Source organism: Coenobita brevimanus, chromosome 57 (genome assembly GCF_032717465.1).
Source record: "Coenobita brevimanus isolate Jiangsu-jjx chromosome 57, ASM3271746v2, whole genome shotgun sequence".
In the NCBI taxonomy this organism is placed as follows: domain Eukaryota; kingdom Metazoa; phylum Arthropoda; class Malacostraca; order Decapoda; family Coenobitidae; genus Coenobita; species Coenobita brevimanus.
In genome coordinates, this window is record NC_137010.1 from 56572335 (window position 1) to 56592034 (window position 19700).

Below are 19700 nucleotides of genomic sequence, written 5' to 3' on the forward strand. Positions count from 1 at the left end.
CCTTGAAATATGCCGTATAATCTATTCTCGTAATAAAAATATGTACAAGGAGGGAAGGGAGAAGCCCAAGTGATATTTACAGTCACCTGGAACTACCTAATTTATAATGTATTGTCTAGATTTCCTGCCAATCATTTCATAGCTATATATTTGCAGCTGTCACAAGGCTGACGTTGGCAGTATTGTACTCCCCCTAGAGGCAGGCCACCGTATCAGTTTACTGTCATCTTTCTAGGTGAGAGTATGTCGGATTCACACCTGTCAAATTCCGCTGCTTTTTAGCTCCATGAAAAGGGCCCTGTGACCTCTACCCCCTACTAAACCTCGTGTGGAAAGAGGTAAAGGGCTGACAATTGATAGAGAGTGACTACGTTCTTTCTGGTGAGTAAAACAATGCAAGTGGAACTGTAAATAATGTATAAACAGCAAGTGAAAGCAATGAATGTAAATATAAGTGAACAGTGGAAAATAGTTTTATAAGTTACTTCAAGTGACAATGCATAACACATTGTAAATAAAATAGAAATGTAAATAATGTAAATAAAATAGAGAACGTAAACAGAAATGTAAATGAGTACAGTACCCTCGCGTCCAACACGCGTTTGTCCAGCACGATTCGCGTCCAGCACAGAAAGCAAAAAATTAGTACGATTTAATACGATTTAAGTACCGTAAAACGAGTGCGTAAGCATAACATTGATGGAGCTCCGAGAAGTGGGCGAAATCTGCAGAGTTCGCTTCTAGCACGATCACCCCTGGTCCAACACGGTCATACTGGACATTCCCATGATGCTGACAGCCAATCAAAATTTCTGATCGAGCAGAATCCCCCACCCGCTATCATGACGTGATTGTGATGTCGCCCAATGAAAAACACTTCTGCTCTCAAGTGATGTTTTGTTTAAATTTCTCCCGCCACAGTGCCATTCAGTCGCGTAATTCACATTGGATGGTGCTTTTTTTTCACTGCATTTTCTGCCCTTGCTACTGCATTTTACCCTGCTCACGATGCCTAGGAAGCCTTCTGAGAACCCCAAGAAGCAGCGGCACCTCCCTCAGGCCACCAAGCTAGAATTCATTGAGAGGCAGAAGAAAGGGGAGAGGAATTTCAAAGGATTTATGAGGGAGGTTGAGGAGGAGCAGCAGCCATTATCCGCTAGTGACACCAGCAGCCATCCTCCAGGGACCCAGTAGAACTACCTACAGCCTCGGATACCACCTTCCATTCCCAGCAAGCCCACCAACACTATCCTAAAAGGTTAGTTATCATTCATAGTACAGTACCATTTATTATAATTACAGTAGTACCAATATATGTATAGGTATATGGTAGGTATTTAGGGTGACTTTTCCTAGGGTTGTGACATCATTCATTTTTTCCCATAAGCTCTGTTGTTTGTCCAACACGGGACCCATGCATGACAATATTACCGTGTTGGACGCGAGGGTACTGTAGTATTATAAGAATACGAGTATATATACTAGGAGTAATGAAAGTGAAAGTTTCACTCTAGCATGTGTGAATACTATGAGTTATGAGAGTGAAGGTGCAAGTGACAGATTCACTCTCAATGCTAGTATACAGGACAAGAAAGTGAATGCTACGTATTTTACTGAAAGAGAAATTGAATCCCTACAGTGATAATAAACTACTATTACTGAAGGAAACTTATGGATAAAGACTGTAGATATATATAAGTGTTATACAGTAATAGAAATATAAACTGTGAGTGTTTTTATGAATAATAAATGACAGAACACCAGCAGTGAACGATGTCAAGTGGGAAGGTCATATGCCCTCGTAATTTTCATTGCTTTCACAGTGTTTTTTTATTTTGGAGTATGGATTCCAAACTTTTTGAGAATCATAGAATAGTGTTTCTAGTGATAATATCAGGCTGTGGAATCATATTACAGGTTGTCGGGAAATGTAAAGTGCAGACTTCGTTACCCAACTTCAGAGGTCTCCACAAGTCCTACGGTACTCGACGAATGCTCAACAAACACCCCAGGAGAAAGCTGAAGGTATGTGCCATAAACATAAGTGATTTTAATATTCTAGGACTAATAATTGATTTTTGGCAAAATTTTTTAGAGAGTCTGTCGGAGCGCGAATATGCCCGCCGGAGCCGCAAGAAAAAGCAAAACAAGCCTGTGGTTAAGGGGTTAAGGAAAGTTCTTGTGACTACAATACACCATCTTATTTTCAAATGCTATGGTGGTGATATAGTGACATGGATGCCACTACAAAGAAATTATTTTCAGTAATGATACCCTACCTGCATCAGTAGCAAGACCATTCTGCCTTTTATTCCTTGCCTTCCACCTGCTTATACAGTAAGGAAGTATGGTAGATTTTATCCTTTTCTCTTACATTAAATAATAAAGAAACCAAAACATGAGTTTATAAATTCTTACAATGCAAAAGCACATACCTGTTACTTTATCTTTTAATCTGTAATATTGTTCTTTATAAACAAACAGCTGTGTCCTATTTACCTGAAAATGCTGATTCGGAAGTTATGAACTCAATGATTTGTTTATGAACCTCTGCATTTTATTAGTCTTTCCAGTCATTTAGACACTAAGGACATTAGACTATGACACAAGCTGGCATTCTCCAAGGAGCTAAGACTCTCGGCAAATTTTCGTGGTTCTTTCTTTTTATTTCATGCACTGATAGTCCTCTGGCTTCTGTTGAATCTTCCACAGATTTCTCTACCCAAATTTTTTTTATGCTTCTGAAAAATTTTTAAATCACAAAAATCTACTTATCTTAATTTGTTTTATTAAAAATTACTGAAACTTAAATTTTTTTCATAATAGTTAAGGATTTTTTGAATTGGTTAAAAAAAAAAAAAAAAAAAAAAGTAGCAATGGTCAAACTGAACCTGAAAAATCTAGGTTCTATAATTTCTGTTTCATGCAAAAGTTTTTCATTTCTAAATGGGTGAGGGTTTAGTACTAGAACAAATGATAATTGTTATATTAATGTTTAAAAAAAGTTTACAAAATTTCCTTTGTTATAATAACTAGCTACTGATAATGTAAAGAGGAAACTTATAGATTCACAGACATACAAAGAACATGAACTGAACTATGGATTCACTGGTATAAGAAGTATTCACCAAGTATGAAAATCTAAATAGCAGTTTCTTTCTTTGTTTAGGCAGTGAGATATTACATTTCCTACAGTATATGCTGCTCTTTCCTTTACAATTAGGTACCTTACATCGAGGTCTTTCGCTGTTCAGCATAACCCTGGGCCAATGCCTAACCCGATCAAAATTTTGTAACTGCAGGATTGGGGATTGGCTTTGTTCCGTGCCCTTTCTGTTTCTTGGCAGCAAAGTGGTAGGTGGTGGCGACCATCATCCACTCACTTGATGTAGTGCTGCCTACTTCTTCCTTAGCCTTTATCATTCTTTTCTGTGCCTACCCTTCTCTCTTCATATTTCTCCCATCTTTTCTGTCACTACTTACTGCTTTTCTTTCCGTTACAGGTGGCTTTACATTGAGTGACAAGCCAAATGGTTTCCTGTAAGCCAGGAAACCATTTACAATGCTGGGTGGTAACCATATAACCAAACCATATGTGCTCCCTACATGTCAAGTGGGTTGGTGGTGGGTTAGTGCCCCTCCCTGTAAAACAAATAACTCAGAGTCAAATGGCCACCCCGTACGGGATTATGGTGTCTGGCAATAGATAGATAGAAGTTCTGTTTCAAGATTGCTAGTGTGTTGTCTTCCCACAATAGGTCTCTGCAGGATGTCTGCCTTGGCAAAACAGAGAATTAACCAATTTCAACTTGAATGACTGCAACTGATGTACGAGGCACTCCCAGCCTCTTAACATCCCTCCTATAGAGAAGCCATGCATTTACCAATGCCATATCAAGGAAATGGAAAACCAGTTTATGGTAATATTTGTGAGACCTAATATGGATTCTGTATATGGCAATCAGTGAGACCATCACATCAACACCTCCTGTTCCCTATTATAAGTTGTGACTATTTTGGGATATGGGACATCGACAACTTCCTTGTTCCTTTTGTCATATCTCCTACAGGTTCCCAGGGGATTAGCAGAAAAGAAGCTTGTGAGAAGAGTTAAACAATGATTGTCAACCCATTTCATAGCATGCAACTCTACACCAGTATAAGTTGTACTCGGTTCTACATGAGATCCCCTTTGCTTCTTCATCATTTCCTTACCTGAAGGCAGAACATTTTATATTCCTTTCAGCCTATTTTGTCTCAGTGTCAACAGAGCAGACCTGCTTTTTTGCTAAATGAGCCATTAGTTTAGGTGAGGTAAACCAACTATCATGGTATAAAAGATGGTTTGCCCTCACAAGAATTGTGTGTCCCAACTGCAGCACTATACTGGAAGAGGCACCCAAGTCTGGTTCTCCTTGACCTGGCTTTATGGCTCCATCATAAACATGAAACTCATAAACAACACCAAGAGTATCGCATAAGGCAAATATCCTGCATCCCCCTTTGTGTGAATTACTAGGGATGTACTGCTTGATGCCGCATGATCCTTTGAAATGTACAATCATCTCATCTATGGAGCACATTTGAGACACTGGAATACTGTACTGCGAAATAAAGATTGCAATTGCTCATTTACAAGATGAACCTTGAAAAGCTCATCTTGATTGGGATCATTCCTATCAGGTGCTTGAAGGTTGTCACTGAAATACAGAGAATTCATTATTTCTTCCCATCGATGCCTACAAAAAAGTTTGGATGTTGAATAGAACTCAAATGAACCATTCCAGTAAAGCCCAGTATCTGACACTTTCATCAAAGATATGAGAAAAAGTTTCTCTAAAAACTGCTCTAGCTCATTTTTATCATCTCAATGGCTTGTTCACATTCTGTTGAGTGGCATATAAATACTCTATGACACAACGAATTCTATAAAAGCATCATCAAAGAAATCTTTGAAATACTCAATTGGCAGATGAAGTGCTTCAGCTTCAGGAATATTGCCAGCCCACTCAGGAACATTTCGATGGGAGCTATCATCTGAGACAATACGCCAAGGTGTTGCATCCTGCCTTTTTGTGTCTCGACTACCCCTTGCTTCACTTTAAGCTTCTTTGTATTGTGACCTCTTCAGCAGGTTCTTCCTCCTTCATCTAGTTATAGCAGGGCCATTTTCATCATCATCACTATATGTAAAACTGTATACAGTAATCCTTCATCCATCCAGACGTATTCATTACCCGGATGCTGAACCTTGGCTCTAAACTATTATCTGAATTTACTCGATATTATCCGGACATAAAAGCCCCAGAGAACTTGCCGGGCAGCCAACATGTTCAAACATTTGGTATCGTGGCTGCTGGGCTCAAGCCGTGAAGGGGAAGAAGTCTGTAACCCATAATCAGAGCTAAAATATCCATCCGTCCCTGTACTGAATGGTCAAAGTTGTGCGCTTGTCCGATCACTCCCAACGAACCTCCAGCACCTGAGTAATACGGTTGTAACCCGCAAGCGGTGTTAAAACGTCCATACACATCCCCACCGAATGCACAACGTTGTGCAGCCACCAGGCTATGTCCTTTTCATCCACCACCACCACTGAACACAGACCACAGCTATAGCGTCCGTCCGCCTCTCTACCGAACATCAAAAGTTCCCCAATTACCATGAGCTGGGTTTTTTCACAGGGCCACTCGGCATATAACAGACCACAAGCCACAAGTAAATGTACGGTAAAACCACCCATCTGCCTGCTGACAGAAGGGGGAGAATCCTGCACACTGCCTCGCTTCTCCCCCTCTCCTGTCCCTCCTCCTTAACCTCCCGGCTCCCCCCCTCACTCCCTCTGTCCTTATCCTCTTCCATGGTGATAACACTGAGTCATGAGTTTTCAAAGTTTTCTGCGAATTATTCGACTACTATTGGTCGTATCAAAATTCCAAAGTGAAACGAGAAAGCTCATGAAATTCTGCATCTAGAAATATGCTTAACTCTTGGAAGGCACTAGCTAAATTTGCACTAGGATGGTGGGAAGAAGGTAAGTTTGATTCCTGAAAACTTTATCATCACTGCATTTCTGTACTTTTATTAAACAGTTTTTAAGATGTGGGGGTGGCCCTAATGAATGAGGGTGAGATTTGGAAGCTTCCGGTGTTGCTGTTTGCTGATGATACAGTATTGTTGAGTGGGGATGAATGGGAGTTGCAAGGTTTGGTGAATGAATCTGGGACAGTGTGTAGGAGGAGGAAGCTGAAAGTTAATGTAAACAAAAGTAAAGTTATGGTGTTTGAGAGGAATGAAGTCACTGAGTGTGCAGTGAGGTTGGATGGTGAGGATATGGAGAATGTGAGTGCATTTAAGTACTTGGGTAGTGTGATGAGTAAGGATGGAACTTTGGGGGATGAAGTACGTGAAAGGGTACAGCAGGGAAGGAAGGTTGTTGGCACACTGAAAGCAGTGATGAGAAATAGGGAGGTGAGTATGGAAGTTAAGAAGTCTCTGCATGATGGTATTGTGATCCCTACCCTGACGTATGGAAGCGAGGCGTGGACCTTGCAAGAGGGGAACAAGTCAAGAGTGAGAGCAGTGGAAATGAGTTACTTGAGAGGAGCATGTGGAGTGACATGGAGGGACAGGTTGACGAATGAAGAAGTGAAGGAACGTTGTGGGGTAGATGTGGATGTGGTTGAAAAGATTAGGAGAAATACACTAAGGTGGTTTGGACATGTGGAGAGGATGGAGAGTGAAAGACTAAGAGGGTGTATGTGGGTGAGGTGGAGGGAGAGGGAGGGGTAGACCGAGGATGAGGTGGAGGGATGGAGTTGAGAGGTATATGAGGGAGGGGGGGGTGAGTTGGGGGGAGGGGAGTCAAATGGTGGGTGACAGAGTGACTTGGAGGCGTTTTGTCTGCGGCCACCCTTTGCGGGATTAGGGCGTCGGGCTATAGATAGATAGATAGATAGATAGATAGAAGTTTTTATTATCTTACAGTATAAACACCAGCAAAGATGATGGTATACCATTTATACCAATATAACTAATTTCCGGTGCCATATTTGGCCATGGAATTTTCTTTGAGCCCCGGGAGCATCACTCATCACAGATAGCCATTTTCAAACCATCTTCAGGTTTTTTTTAGATCTTCGTTATTTATGCATTGTTATCGAGATGTTTAGCATTACTATGGATATTCCTATGCGTGTTTCGATGTCTAAATACGCCAGATTGACCTCAAAACAGTGCCAAAATTAGGAGGGCTACTGTACATACAGGAGTGTATAAGCTGGGTGCGTGCGTGTGTGTGTGTGTGTGTGTGTGTGTGTGTGTGTGTGTGTGTGTGTGTGTTTTTCTTGGAGTTTAGCATTACTTTGGATATTCCAATGTGTGTTTTGATGTCTAAATATGCCAGACTGATCTGAAAACAGTGCCAAAATTAGGAGGGCTACTGTACACACAATAGCACATAGGACGGGTGTTTTTTGGTTTTCAATGTTTTTTTTTTCCCCCATGATTTTCTTAGCGTTGTAATTTTTTTTGGATAATCCTGTGTAGTTTGTGATGTCAAAATACGGCAGAATGACCTGAAAACAGTGCCAAAATTTGGAGGGGTATTGTACATACAGTGGTGTATAGTTTTTTTTTTTTTCTTTTGGTTTTCAGTGTTTTTTCTGCATGGTTTTCTTGGTGTTTAGCATTACTTTGGGTATTCCTTTGTGTGTTTTGATGTCTAAATATGCCTGAATGACTGGAAAACATTGCCAAATTAATCATAGGTTCCGTACAAATAGGTTAGGTATAGGTAGGGTCTGGGTAGGCTAGGGGAATAATGTTCATTATCTGGGTGTTGCCACTACCTGTATATACAAGTGAAATACAGGTACACTCGCTCCAGAAAGTATCGGTGCAGAATATGTGTTAAATATTATGACACACGGAACAAAGGAAACTGGTAATTGCGGTTCTGTCCTCCCCCATGCAGGCATCCCAGATGATAGATGACTGCTATATCAGATACCTCTTGTATCCTTCATAATGTTTAGGAAATGGCCGTAAATGTTATAACATATACGGGTATTAATGGGCTATCACTGCCATATGGTCGAATCATTCCGGATGGCATCAGACCTACAGTGCACCGATACTTTCTGGAGCGAGTGTACAATATATATACGTTCATGAGCTACCATTTTTTAATGAATATTTTCATCACATCACCCGTGTTACATGAATAGTCTACGCTAATCGCTAAGAAAAACATTACTAAAAAGAGGTACATAGCATGCTTTATCATCTTTATTGTTATCCATGCTGTCTCTTGCGGAAGCACCTCACCAGGCATTCACTAATAAATATATACTGGTACAGTATATATTTTTTTCAGTATTTAGTTATTCGATCTTTCTTACCAAAATTAATTACAATGATGCCCTCAGATTGCTCATCATCAGGTATGATGTCCTCTTCATCGATGAAAGCAGTGTCTGAATGACAACTGCCACCATAAAATCGTGATGGTTCTTCCATACTTGAAGAAAATAATCATTCAAGGTCATTTGGACCACTGGGACATTCTAGAACCTTTAGGAAAACACATCTTTATGACTATCAATAATAAGTTTTTACTCAAAAACATTATAAACATTCTATACACCCTAAAAAACATTTAAGAAATTCTTCATATCACTGGCTTACCCGTAATTGACATAAAATACCCTTTGAAGACAGAAAACACAATGATGATGAGATTGCACTATGATGCCATGTAAATGCTGGCATTTCCCAACAAACAAGAAAATGTTATTTTTTCAAGTAAGAAATGGATTCTGATACGGTAAAGTATTGTACCAGTGGTCTACTTTGTGGTTAGTTTTGTTTTTGAAGGCTCCAACATGCTTGCATGTGTCGGCCTTGGTCACTTAATGGCGGCTCTCCATGCAGCTCATCTCTGGCAGCCTTCCTGTTCAGTCCCTTATCCCTGAGGTCACACTTAATGACCTCGTCCCAGGTCTTTTTTCGTCTACCCCTCGCAACCCCACCCCTAATATTAATGCTTCTCACTTTTTCCATCAAATTATCATCCCCCATCCTCTCCACATGCCCAAACTACCTCAATCTACCTCTCCTTATCACAACACCAATACTCTCCAGTCCCATCTTACCTCTCAACTCTTCCATCATAAACCTAGCCTCCCCAGGCTTTGCACTCAGGGACACACTGCACATCCACCTAATCATTGTCATTTCTGTACGTTTGAACCTGCGAATATCCTTTTCCATTCCTGTCCAGGTCTCGCTACCATACATCATTACACTCCTAACACATGCTGTATATAAAGATCCCTTAGCACGCAGGGAGAGCCCTCTCAATGTCAGGAGAGGCAACAGCTCCCTGAACTTCTTCCAACCAATCTCCCTAGCCATAGAGCTAGCTTCAGCCCCGCCTCCAGTACATAACATGCCTCCCAAATAACAAAACTCTTCCGTACACTAAAAGACTCATCAGCAACTTTAATCCTTTCACACCTGACATCACCTGCTCTCCCTGACACACCACAAACATAAACATGGTTACGTTTGAATTTCTTCCTGTACAATGCCTTTATCTGAAATGGTCAATAATCGTTCCAGGGGTTGCTATAGGGTTGGAAAACTGGATAAATGCAGTGTAATAACTGCATGTCTTTGAGTAAAAGTTGTCTCCTTTCATGCTTATTAATCGAACCATTTAAAATAGCCTACTAACTTACGCTGCTTTCCCACTATCTGACGTCGTCCATAGATACAACAGAAACAGAATAAATGACTTTAAATTATTCCCTAGTACAGTACTGTAAAGCAAACTGTTCACAGATAATAATGACTGATTGTAATTGTTTATTGACGTTCTTTTCTTTTCTGGCTCATGTTACTAAAAAATTATTTGTTTGTTACCATACTAGATTTAAACTCCACAAATTATTCCTGACTGTCCCTGGGCGACAGTTCTGAATTTTCTATGTCTCGTAAAGGATTTCCTATTATTGAAACGAACAAATAGCTTCCTGCAATTTTGAAATATACTGGTACTCTAGCACTAACTTATTGTCTTCTGTAACAATTTTACATAACAGGCTTCACCTTGTAAAGATATAAGAAAGAATATGTGCAATATCACTGATGGAAATCTTATTGGATACTTTGCCATCACTTCTTAGGCCGACTGTACTGAAGTTATTTTGGATGAGGCAGGTAAAACAGCCACTAGTATTGTGGTTACTGAGTCTTGAGATGGTTTATACTGGATTAAATAATAAATGACTGCCTAAAAACTGATGCTGAATTATGGGTTTGGTGCTGCCTCAAAGCTTCATAAAACTAACAGTAACTCACCTTCCTTTTTCAAGGACTCCACCACTTCACTCAACACAGGCCATGTTTTCCAGGAAGACTTCTGAAACAATAAGTTTGGTATTAACCCAAGAATGGCAACTTGTGTCACAAATGCCCAACAGGCAACAACTTATATTAAGATCGAGACTGAGAGAGGTGTTGAGAAACTTGAGAGAGATAAAGCAGCCTGGATGCATTTATGTCATGGCCATCCCTGGTTCAGTGGCTTCCTGGAAGGTTTAAGGCACTGGAGAAGATGATGATAATGAAATCTGTAGACTCAAAGCCCACAGTTTTTGCCAACTACTGGAGGGGAAGTCAAAACCCAAATTCCGTAACACCGTGGTAACTGGACACATTGCCCCTCTCCACCTCCATGAATATGAAGTTCAGTTGGTTGGAGAAGCCAAAATGGCTCAGAAAACTTATACTGCACTTTCTCTAATCACTCATAATCATAAATATAACAAACCCTACACTGTGATGTTGATCATCCTGCTGAAGCATCTTAATCACTACCTCACCATGCATCCATTCTGTTATATGGTTACCAGCCAAAGTAGTTTCCAAATTGCCATTTATATACAGTACAAACTCTCTGGGTGGTAGGTGGTGGTGACAATCATCCACTCACTTCATGCAGTGTTGCCTAGTTCCTCCTGCACATTCATCATTCTATCTCTGTGTCTGCCCTACTCAATGCCTAGTTCTCCTTTTCCTTTCACTTTTTATTACTCTTCTTTCCACTTCAGGCAGTTCTACACTGAATGACAGACTTAATGAGTTCCTGTTTCACCCCAGTATCTGGTAACCATATAACCTGATAAGGGGGTGATGTGGAGTCTGCTATGGTGCCCCTGCTAACTAGGTGGAGCAACACAGATGTGGCATCCACCCAAGAACCAAACCCCCACACTTTTTGCCATAACTCACCGTCGTGGGGCACTGTCAACCACAAGGGTGCATTGTTCACAAAACAGGGTGGCCCTGCAGGGATAATTGCTTGCCTGCAGTTAGTGGGTTTGCTTGGCCATCCAGACTGGGGCTGAACGACAACAAAAAACTCTAATCCAAAAGCTGTTTCCAATAACCTCCACTTTCCTATACATTCTTTCAAGCATTTACAGGTAGCTGAAAGCACCTGGTTTGAAATAATCATTGCACACTTGAAAAGTTTTTTCTGTGGACATCCATCATTCATCATCCAATCCTACATTGCCCCATGAGGAGCGTAGGAGCCCGGGGCTAGGCAGTTGGTCCCGACATTTAAGGCGAGACTGACCAGCCTCACTCATCCCTAAGTGGCATTACATGAGCAATCAACCCCAACCACCCCTTGGAAAAAAATAAAAAATAAAATAAAAAAATAAAAACAAGCTACATGTACTTCTACATATTTACTGTTAGAGATACTTCAATATACAGCATGTCCTTATTTTATGATTAATATGCATCTGAAAAAATCCTCGCATAATGATTTATCATATATCATCAAATACAACAAGTGTTCAATGGGGAATTGAGGAGACAAGTTTGGCCAAGGGCCACCCACCCAACAAAGTCTAAAAACATGTATCCAACCTGCCTGAACTAGTAGTTACTTTACTCTTCACTTGCTGCTTACTGCCAAATATGTCTAAAAACCTTGTCCTTCTGCCTATGGGTGACTTTACACTCCCTCTTCTGTCTTTCCTTCATTCTTTCCTCTTCCTTCTGCCTATGGGTGACTTTACACTCCCTCTTCTGTCTTTCTTTCCTTCATTCTTTCCTCTTCCTTCTGCCTGTGGGTGACTCTACACTGAGTGACAAGCCAAATGGTTTCCTGTACACAAGGAAACCATTTACTACGCTGGGTGGTAATCTCACAACCAAATTTTGGTGCCTGGTGGTTTAGTGGGTAAATATTGCACTCCAATTGGATTGAGCCAGTTAAGGTTTATATCCAAAGGATGGTTGGGGTTTATTGCTCACGTAATGCCACTCAGGGATGAGTGAGGACTCTCATGTTAAATGTCAGGACCAACTGCCTCGCCCCGGGCTCCTAAGCTCCTCATGGGGCAATGTAGGATTGGATGATGGATGGATGGATGAGCTTCTAACTGACCTAAATTGGTACAGTGGTTGTTCCACTTCACTTGATACCTCAACTCCAATACTTCACCACTATTCCACCACTGACACTAACACACCCACTAGTGACTGAGTTCAACGGCCATCTTGGAATAAGCATATAGCTGTAAGCTTCCACGCTGGCAATTGTATAGGTGAAAAGAGTGACCATACATCTACCATTGAGGCGTTATATGGGACAGTAATGATCAAATGAGGGAAAATAAGATCATATACAGTATTAAAAAAAAAATAAAATAAAAATAAAAATAAACCTAACTAACTTTTTAGCCACCGTACAAGCGATTCAGTGTACAATCAATTCATCATAAAACAAAGGTCTGCAGAAGTTATTACACAATTTTCTCATTAGTTATCATTACAGTAAACTCTCAATACAGCCAACTCACTTTCTGCAAACTTCAGATACAGCGACCCGCCCTTTCCAGAGTGAACTTCTGCCGGATATAGCGACCTTTGTTCGCTGTATCCGGCGTTAGTTCATATATCAGCCAATTTTCCCGTGAATCACCACTGTGGGAGCGACTGCCAGCCCACACGATGAGTCACGTAGGCTAGGTAGCCCACGTGCCTCACCCCTTTCCAAGCTGCCACAATACTTCTTGCACTCACTTTGCTCACCTTTATTTTTGTACAGGGGTACAAACACTGCCTTTTTCCACTCTGCTGGCACAGTTTCACTCATCCATGCCTTCTTACATACCTCCAACAAGCACTCATTCTGCTCTGTCCACTAAACTTATATCTTCAGACATCTCATCAACTTCATCCGCTTTCCCATTTTTCAGCCGTTTCACAGCACTGTTCACCTCTGTGAGTGTCACATTTCCTGGGACTGCAATCCTTCTCTGTACATCCCCAAAACCAATCATGTTAACAATCACTTTGCTCTCTCTATGCCCATTCATCCGACGTTCAAAATATTCTTGCCATCTGGTCCTAACTTCATCCCCAGGGGTTAATAATCTACCACTTAAAGCCTTCAAACTTTCACAATTCTTTCCACTGTCACTTCTACATTTCTGCACCTCTTGCCAGAATAACTTCCAATTTTCAGAGTAATTTGCATTCATTTTTCTTCCTAGATCACCATTTACCTCCTCCTTCCTCTTCTAGTCTCTTTCTGTGTTTCTTGCTCTCAACATATTCAGTTCTCCTTTCAACTAACCCTTGTGCTGTATCCACTCTAGCCACTTCTTCCTCTTTTCCTCCACTGCTCTCTTAACCTCCTCATCCCACCATGCTGCATCTTTCTTCTTTGTTGTTACTCTTGCCACACAACACACTGCTTTAGCATTCCTAACCAAGCAATCCCTACATACATTCCATAGGCTGTCCAGATTCATTTCATTCCAATTCACTGATTCTAACTCCTCCCCTACTTTGGCCCTATATTCATCTGCCATTTCTTTGATCCTCAGCTTCTCAACTTTCAGTCTCCCTCCCTGACAGTTCTTCTCTCTCTTGGTCCACCTCATTTTCAGCCTGATCTAGCATACAAGAAACATATGATCTGACAGATCTCCACATCGTCCTCTCACTGCCCTCATATCAGCAACACTACCCAGCAGCGACCTCTCTACGAGCACATAATCAATCAGGCTCCTTTCAACAAGATCTCAGTTCCCTTTATACCATGAATATTTATGTGCATCTTAGTGTTTAAAATAAGAATTACAAACGCACAACTTCCTTTCCTGACACATGTTCCTCAGCTGCTTTCAATTATCATTCTCTCCTGGTACTCCATTAATACCCAATTTATCATTCACAGGACCAGTGCCCACTCTCCCATTCATATTGCCCATTACAATCAATTTATAACTCCTAGGCATTGCTCCTTCTACTTAATCAACCTCATCCCAAAACCTGTCACTCTCTGTCTCACTCCTGTCCTCACAGTGCATATGCTACAATCACTGCCACTTTCACCTTCTCAAATTTGAACTTGGCATACATACATCTCGAGCTGACACATTTGAAATCCTAGGAAAGTACAAAGAGAAATAAAGTAAACATGAGTACTGTATACTGTACATGATCAAACATAAATGAAAGTTACTAGACAATAAGAAATGATACTCTAATGCTGTGTTCTCCTTTGGATGCACAAATATGCACTGTACACATGATCTATAAAATTACTAACCTCCAATGACTGGTGTTGTAATGATGTGTTCTCCTCAGAAGGACAATCAACAAACACTGGCTCTGGCTTGAAAACAACTTCTTCAAAATTCCAGTCTGCCTCATGTGTGTCCATGACTGCAAAAACAAATACATTAGTACTCGTACACTCACATGCTGGCCAGTGTTTTTCATTTATCATCATCTCACTCAAGTACCTTATACTTAATAGGAGTCAGAATATGGTAGACCCATCATCCACTCACTCAATGTAATGGTGCCTTCAGGTTACTGTGTGACAAGTCATATGGTTTACTGTAATCTAGCAAACTATATACTATAATGAGTGGTAATTATATAACCAAAAGATGCCTGAAGATCTAATGGGTAAATGAGCTCTAACCAAATGGGTCTAGGTTCCTGGGGTGGCTGGGGCTTATTGATCTCATGATGTCCCTCAGGGGCAAGTGAGAATGGTCACCCTTACCTTAAATGTCAGAACTGGGATGCCTAGCCTTTAATACCTACATTCTTGATGCAGCAACAATGAAGTGGATAATGAATGAATGAATGGAAATATACTCGGCAAAGCACTGGCCTCTCTGGTGATATCAACTGGAGTAGAAACAAAGAATAATATATCCTCTCTCCTGTGCCATTGGAGGTACAGTAATTAAGAGTCTTCCAGTGCCACTAGCATAAGTGACAAATCCACAGCTGTAAACCATAGGCATTAACATGCACAACTGTCGCCACATACAACTGACCTACCAAAGGTGTATGATACAGATACCACACCACTGATAAAAATTATAAACTCATTCCTGCTGTAATTTACAACTATTCTAATTTATAACTTGTGGGTCATTGGGAAAGTTATTTGCAGGTCAGTGACGCAGGATGAGAATATACTATCTACCTCTGATGCACCAGGTATATGTGGCCAAAATGTACACAGACCCCTTCCCCTACCTCTCTAAACACAATGCTGAGACAATTATGTCACTGGCTGGACTTTATTCCTCTCTAAAAAGAGCCGAGTGTGAAGGAAGTGGTAAGAATGCTAGTTACTCGGCCCTTCCACTATGAACTATTTTATCAATGACTGAGCATGAAAGTAGTCATGTGATCTAATACAGGATGCTGTAGTTACGTGTGTGCCAATGACCAACCTGGAAACAAGTTGAATGGGAGATTTTTGCTCCCTCTGAGAGCCTCCCCTGCTCCTAATTCCCCCCCCCCCCAAGAACACTTATTTTTAGTTTGATCTACAATACAATCCCAGTTAACAAGGAAGCTTGGGGAATTTACCTTCCTGGTTACCAATTTTTCCTGGATGTCTGATATATATTCTTATGCATAGGCTATATCGTTGTACTATAAACAATATCACTCACATCCAGGGCCACATTAACATTTTCCATTTGAAATAACCCCTTCACCACACCTCACCAACATGACACACAACTGAGTGTCTTGCAGTAATGCAAAATGCATACAGTAAGTCCATCTGGTTAAATATTATTCATTATTTTACAAATCAAACTGGAAAAAGTAAACTAAAGTAATAAACTTTTAGCATCTATTGGTGAACTGATGATTTGTTCAGAAATGTTATTTGGTAGAATTATCATGACTCCCTTGATCACAGTTGTGAGCACTTTAGCTGTTTTGCAGATAATCATCACCATCATCTCACCCAGTGTTGCCCCATGAGGAGCGTATGAGCACGGGGCCAGGCAAGTTGGTCCTGACATTTAAATTGAGTGACCAGCCTCGTTCATCCCTGCGTGGCATTACATGAGCAATAAACCCCAACCACCCCTTGGATATAAACCTGCACAAGCTCAATCTGGCTGGAGCACCTTAATTACCCACTAAAAAAACAAATGCCATAATCTGGTTATATGGTTACCACCAAGCATAGTAGGTCGTTTCCTGTACCATTTGGCTTGTCGCTCAGTGTAGTCATCCGTAGACAGAAGGAAGAGGAAAGACTTAAGGAAAGACAGACGAGGAGGGAAGGAATGAACGAAGGAAGAGAGGAATGGGCAGTCACCCAAGAGCAGCACTACATCGAGTGAGTGGATGACAAGCACCCCCACCCACCATTAAGATAATACTGGTATGGGGCACAAGGGCTTAAGAGTAAATGCAGATAAAACAAAAGTGATGATATCTAGGGTTGGTGGCAGTACTGTCAAAGAGGAGGAAGAGTGGCTTTGTGCAATTTGCCACAAAGGCGTGGTGAGTATTTCCATCCTGTGCAGTGTTTGTGATAAGTGGGTGGATAAGAAATGTGGTGGTATTAGAGGTAGACTGCGAGAAAATGTTGATTTTATGTGTGTGATGTGTCGGGGAGAGCAGGTGGAGATTGTCAGGCATGAAAGGATTAAAGTTGCTGATGAGTCTCTTGAGTGTGCGGAAAAGTTTTGTTATTTGGGAGACGCGCTGGAGGTGGGACTGGAGCTAGCTCTGTGGCTAGGGTGAGGAATGGTCGGACGAAGTTCAGGGAGCTGTCGCCTCTCCTGACATTGAGAGGGCTCTCCCTACATGCTATGGGATCTCTGTATGCAGCATGTGTTAGGAGTGTAATGCTCTATGGTGGTGAGACCTGGGCAGTAAAGAGAGAGATTATTGGCAGGCTCAAACATACAGAAACAACAATGATTAGATGGAAGAGCAGTGCATCCCTCAGTGCAAGGCCTGGGGGGGCTAGGTTTATGATGGACAAGTTGAGAGGTAGGATGGGACTGGAGTGTATTGGTGCTGTGATGAAAAGAGGTAGATTGAAGTGGTTTGGGCATGTGGAGAGGATGGGGGATGTTAACTGGGTGCAGAAAATGAGAATTGTTAATATTAGGGGTGGAGATACTGAGGGTGACTAAATTAGAGGAGGGAAAAGAGCTGGGAAGGGGATTACCTAGGAAATATTCTTGATATAAAATGCCTTAACTTTACATTGCCCGACTTCACCCAGTCTCACATGACACCTGACTATCCCATGCAAGGGTATGCATTCAAAGCAGAACACTATCTATCTATCTACTGCCAGAGGACTTAATCCCTTATATGGGATGGCCACAAACAAATTGCCTCCACATCACCCTGTCCCCTGCCATTTCAATGCCCCATTCCCAACTCACACCCCCCTCCCTCATATACCTCTCCACTCCATCCCTCCATCCCATCCTTGGCCTTCACCTCCCTCTCTCCCCCTCCACATCACTCACATTCACTCTCCTCATCAGTGTCTCACTCTCCATTCTCTCCACATGGCCAAACCACCTCAGTGTGTTTCTCCTAACACTTCCTATCATATCCACATCCACACCACAATGTTCCTTCACATCCTTATTTGTCAGTCTGTCTCTCCATGTGACTCCACAGGCTCCTCTCAAATAACTCATTTCCACTGCTCTCACTCTTGACTTGTGTCCCTCCAACAACGTCCATGCTTCACTTCCATACGTTAGAATTAGTATCACAATACTGTCATGTAGTAACTTTTTCACTTCCATGCTCACTTCCCTGATTCTTATCACTGCCTTCAAGTAACCAGCAACCTTTCTTCCCTGTTGCACCCTTTGAAACACTTCAACCTCCAAACTTCCATCATTACTCATCACACTACTCAAGTACTTAAACGTACTCCATCCATCCATCCATCATCCAATCCTACGTTCACATTTTCCATATCCTCATCATCCAACCTCCCTATACATTTACTGACTTCACCTCTCTCGAAGATCATAACTTTACTCTCCCCTACATTCACCTTTAGATTCCGTTTCTTACTCTCCCAAACTCATCCACCAAGCCTTGCAGCTCCCCTTCGTCTTAACTTAACAACACAGTATCATCTGCAAACAACAGTACAGGGAGTTTCCAAATACAGCCCTCTCTCATTAGGAGCACTCCAACATCCACTGCCCTACCTTGCATCTCTTTTATAACCCCATCCATATACAGGTTAAACAACCATGGAGACATGACACATCCCTGTTTCAACCCAACCTTCAAATAGAAAAACTCACCCAGTTCACTATCCACACGTACTGCAGTCTTAGCACCATCATATATACTCTTCACAGCATTCAATAACTTCCCATCTACTCCATATATTCTTAACACTTTCCACAATCCTTGTCTATCCACCCAGTCATATGCTTTCTCCAAATCCATGAAGGCCGCAAACAACTTCTTTCCCTTCTCTAGACACTTTTCCACCAACGATCTAAGAATGAATATCTGATCTACACAACCTCTTCCCTTCCTAAAGCCTCCCCATTCTTCTCCAACTAATTCCTGTTTTTTCCCTAACTCTGTCAATATGTATCCTACCATAGATCTAAGAAAGAACATCTGATCTACACAACCTCTTCCCTTCCTTAAACCTCCCTATTCTTCTCCAACTAATTCCCGTTTTTTTCCTAACTCTGTCAATATGTATCCTACCGTATATTCTTCCTATTACACTAAGAAGACAAATGCCCCTATGATTACCACACACTTCTTTTTCCCCTTTCCCTTTGTACCATCCATCCATCAATCAGCCAACCCTACATCGCCCCATGAGGAGCGTAGGAGCTCGGAGCTAAGCAATTGGTCTCGACATTTAAGATGAGAGTGGCCAGCCTCACTCATCCCTAAGCGGCACTACATTAGCAATCAACCCCAACCATCCCTTGGATATAAACCTTCAACGGCTCAATCTGACTGGAGTGCAACAATTACCCACTAAACCACCAGGTGCCAAAATTTGGCTATATGGTTACCACCCAGTGTAGTAAATGGTTTCCTGGTGTACAGGAAACCATTTGGCTTGTCACTCAGTGTAGGGTCACCCACAGGCAAAAGGAAAAGGAAAGAATGAAGGAGAGAAAGACAGAAGAGGGAGTGTAAAGTCACCCGTAGGCAGAAGTACTGTACAAGGAAAGAATGAAGGAAAGAAAGACAGAAAAGGATGGAAGGAAAGAAAGGAAAGACACCCGAGAGCAGCACTACATCGAGTGAGTGGATTGTGAGCTTTCACTAGGCTTATTTTGACCACTTTTCAGGTCTATTCATAAAAAAAG

General features: G+C 41.4%; 1 protein-coding gene across 1 annotated transcript in view; it reads right to left on the reverse strand.

Moving 5' to 3' along the window:
• Positions 1 to 19700, reverse strand: part of LOC145402032 (uncharacterized) — a 72298-nt gene that overhangs the window by 10700 nt on the left and 41898 nt on the right. The window contains exons 5-6 of the mRNA XM_080274130.1: positions 14645 to 14760; positions 10366 to 10426 (exon numbers count right to left, since the gene is read on the reverse strand). Of these exons, the coding sequence (XP_080130256.1) occupies positions 10366 to 10426; positions 14645 to 14760 (177 nt within the window). The remainder of the gene's footprint in view (positions 1 to 10365; positions 10427 to 14644; positions 14761 to 19700) is intronic.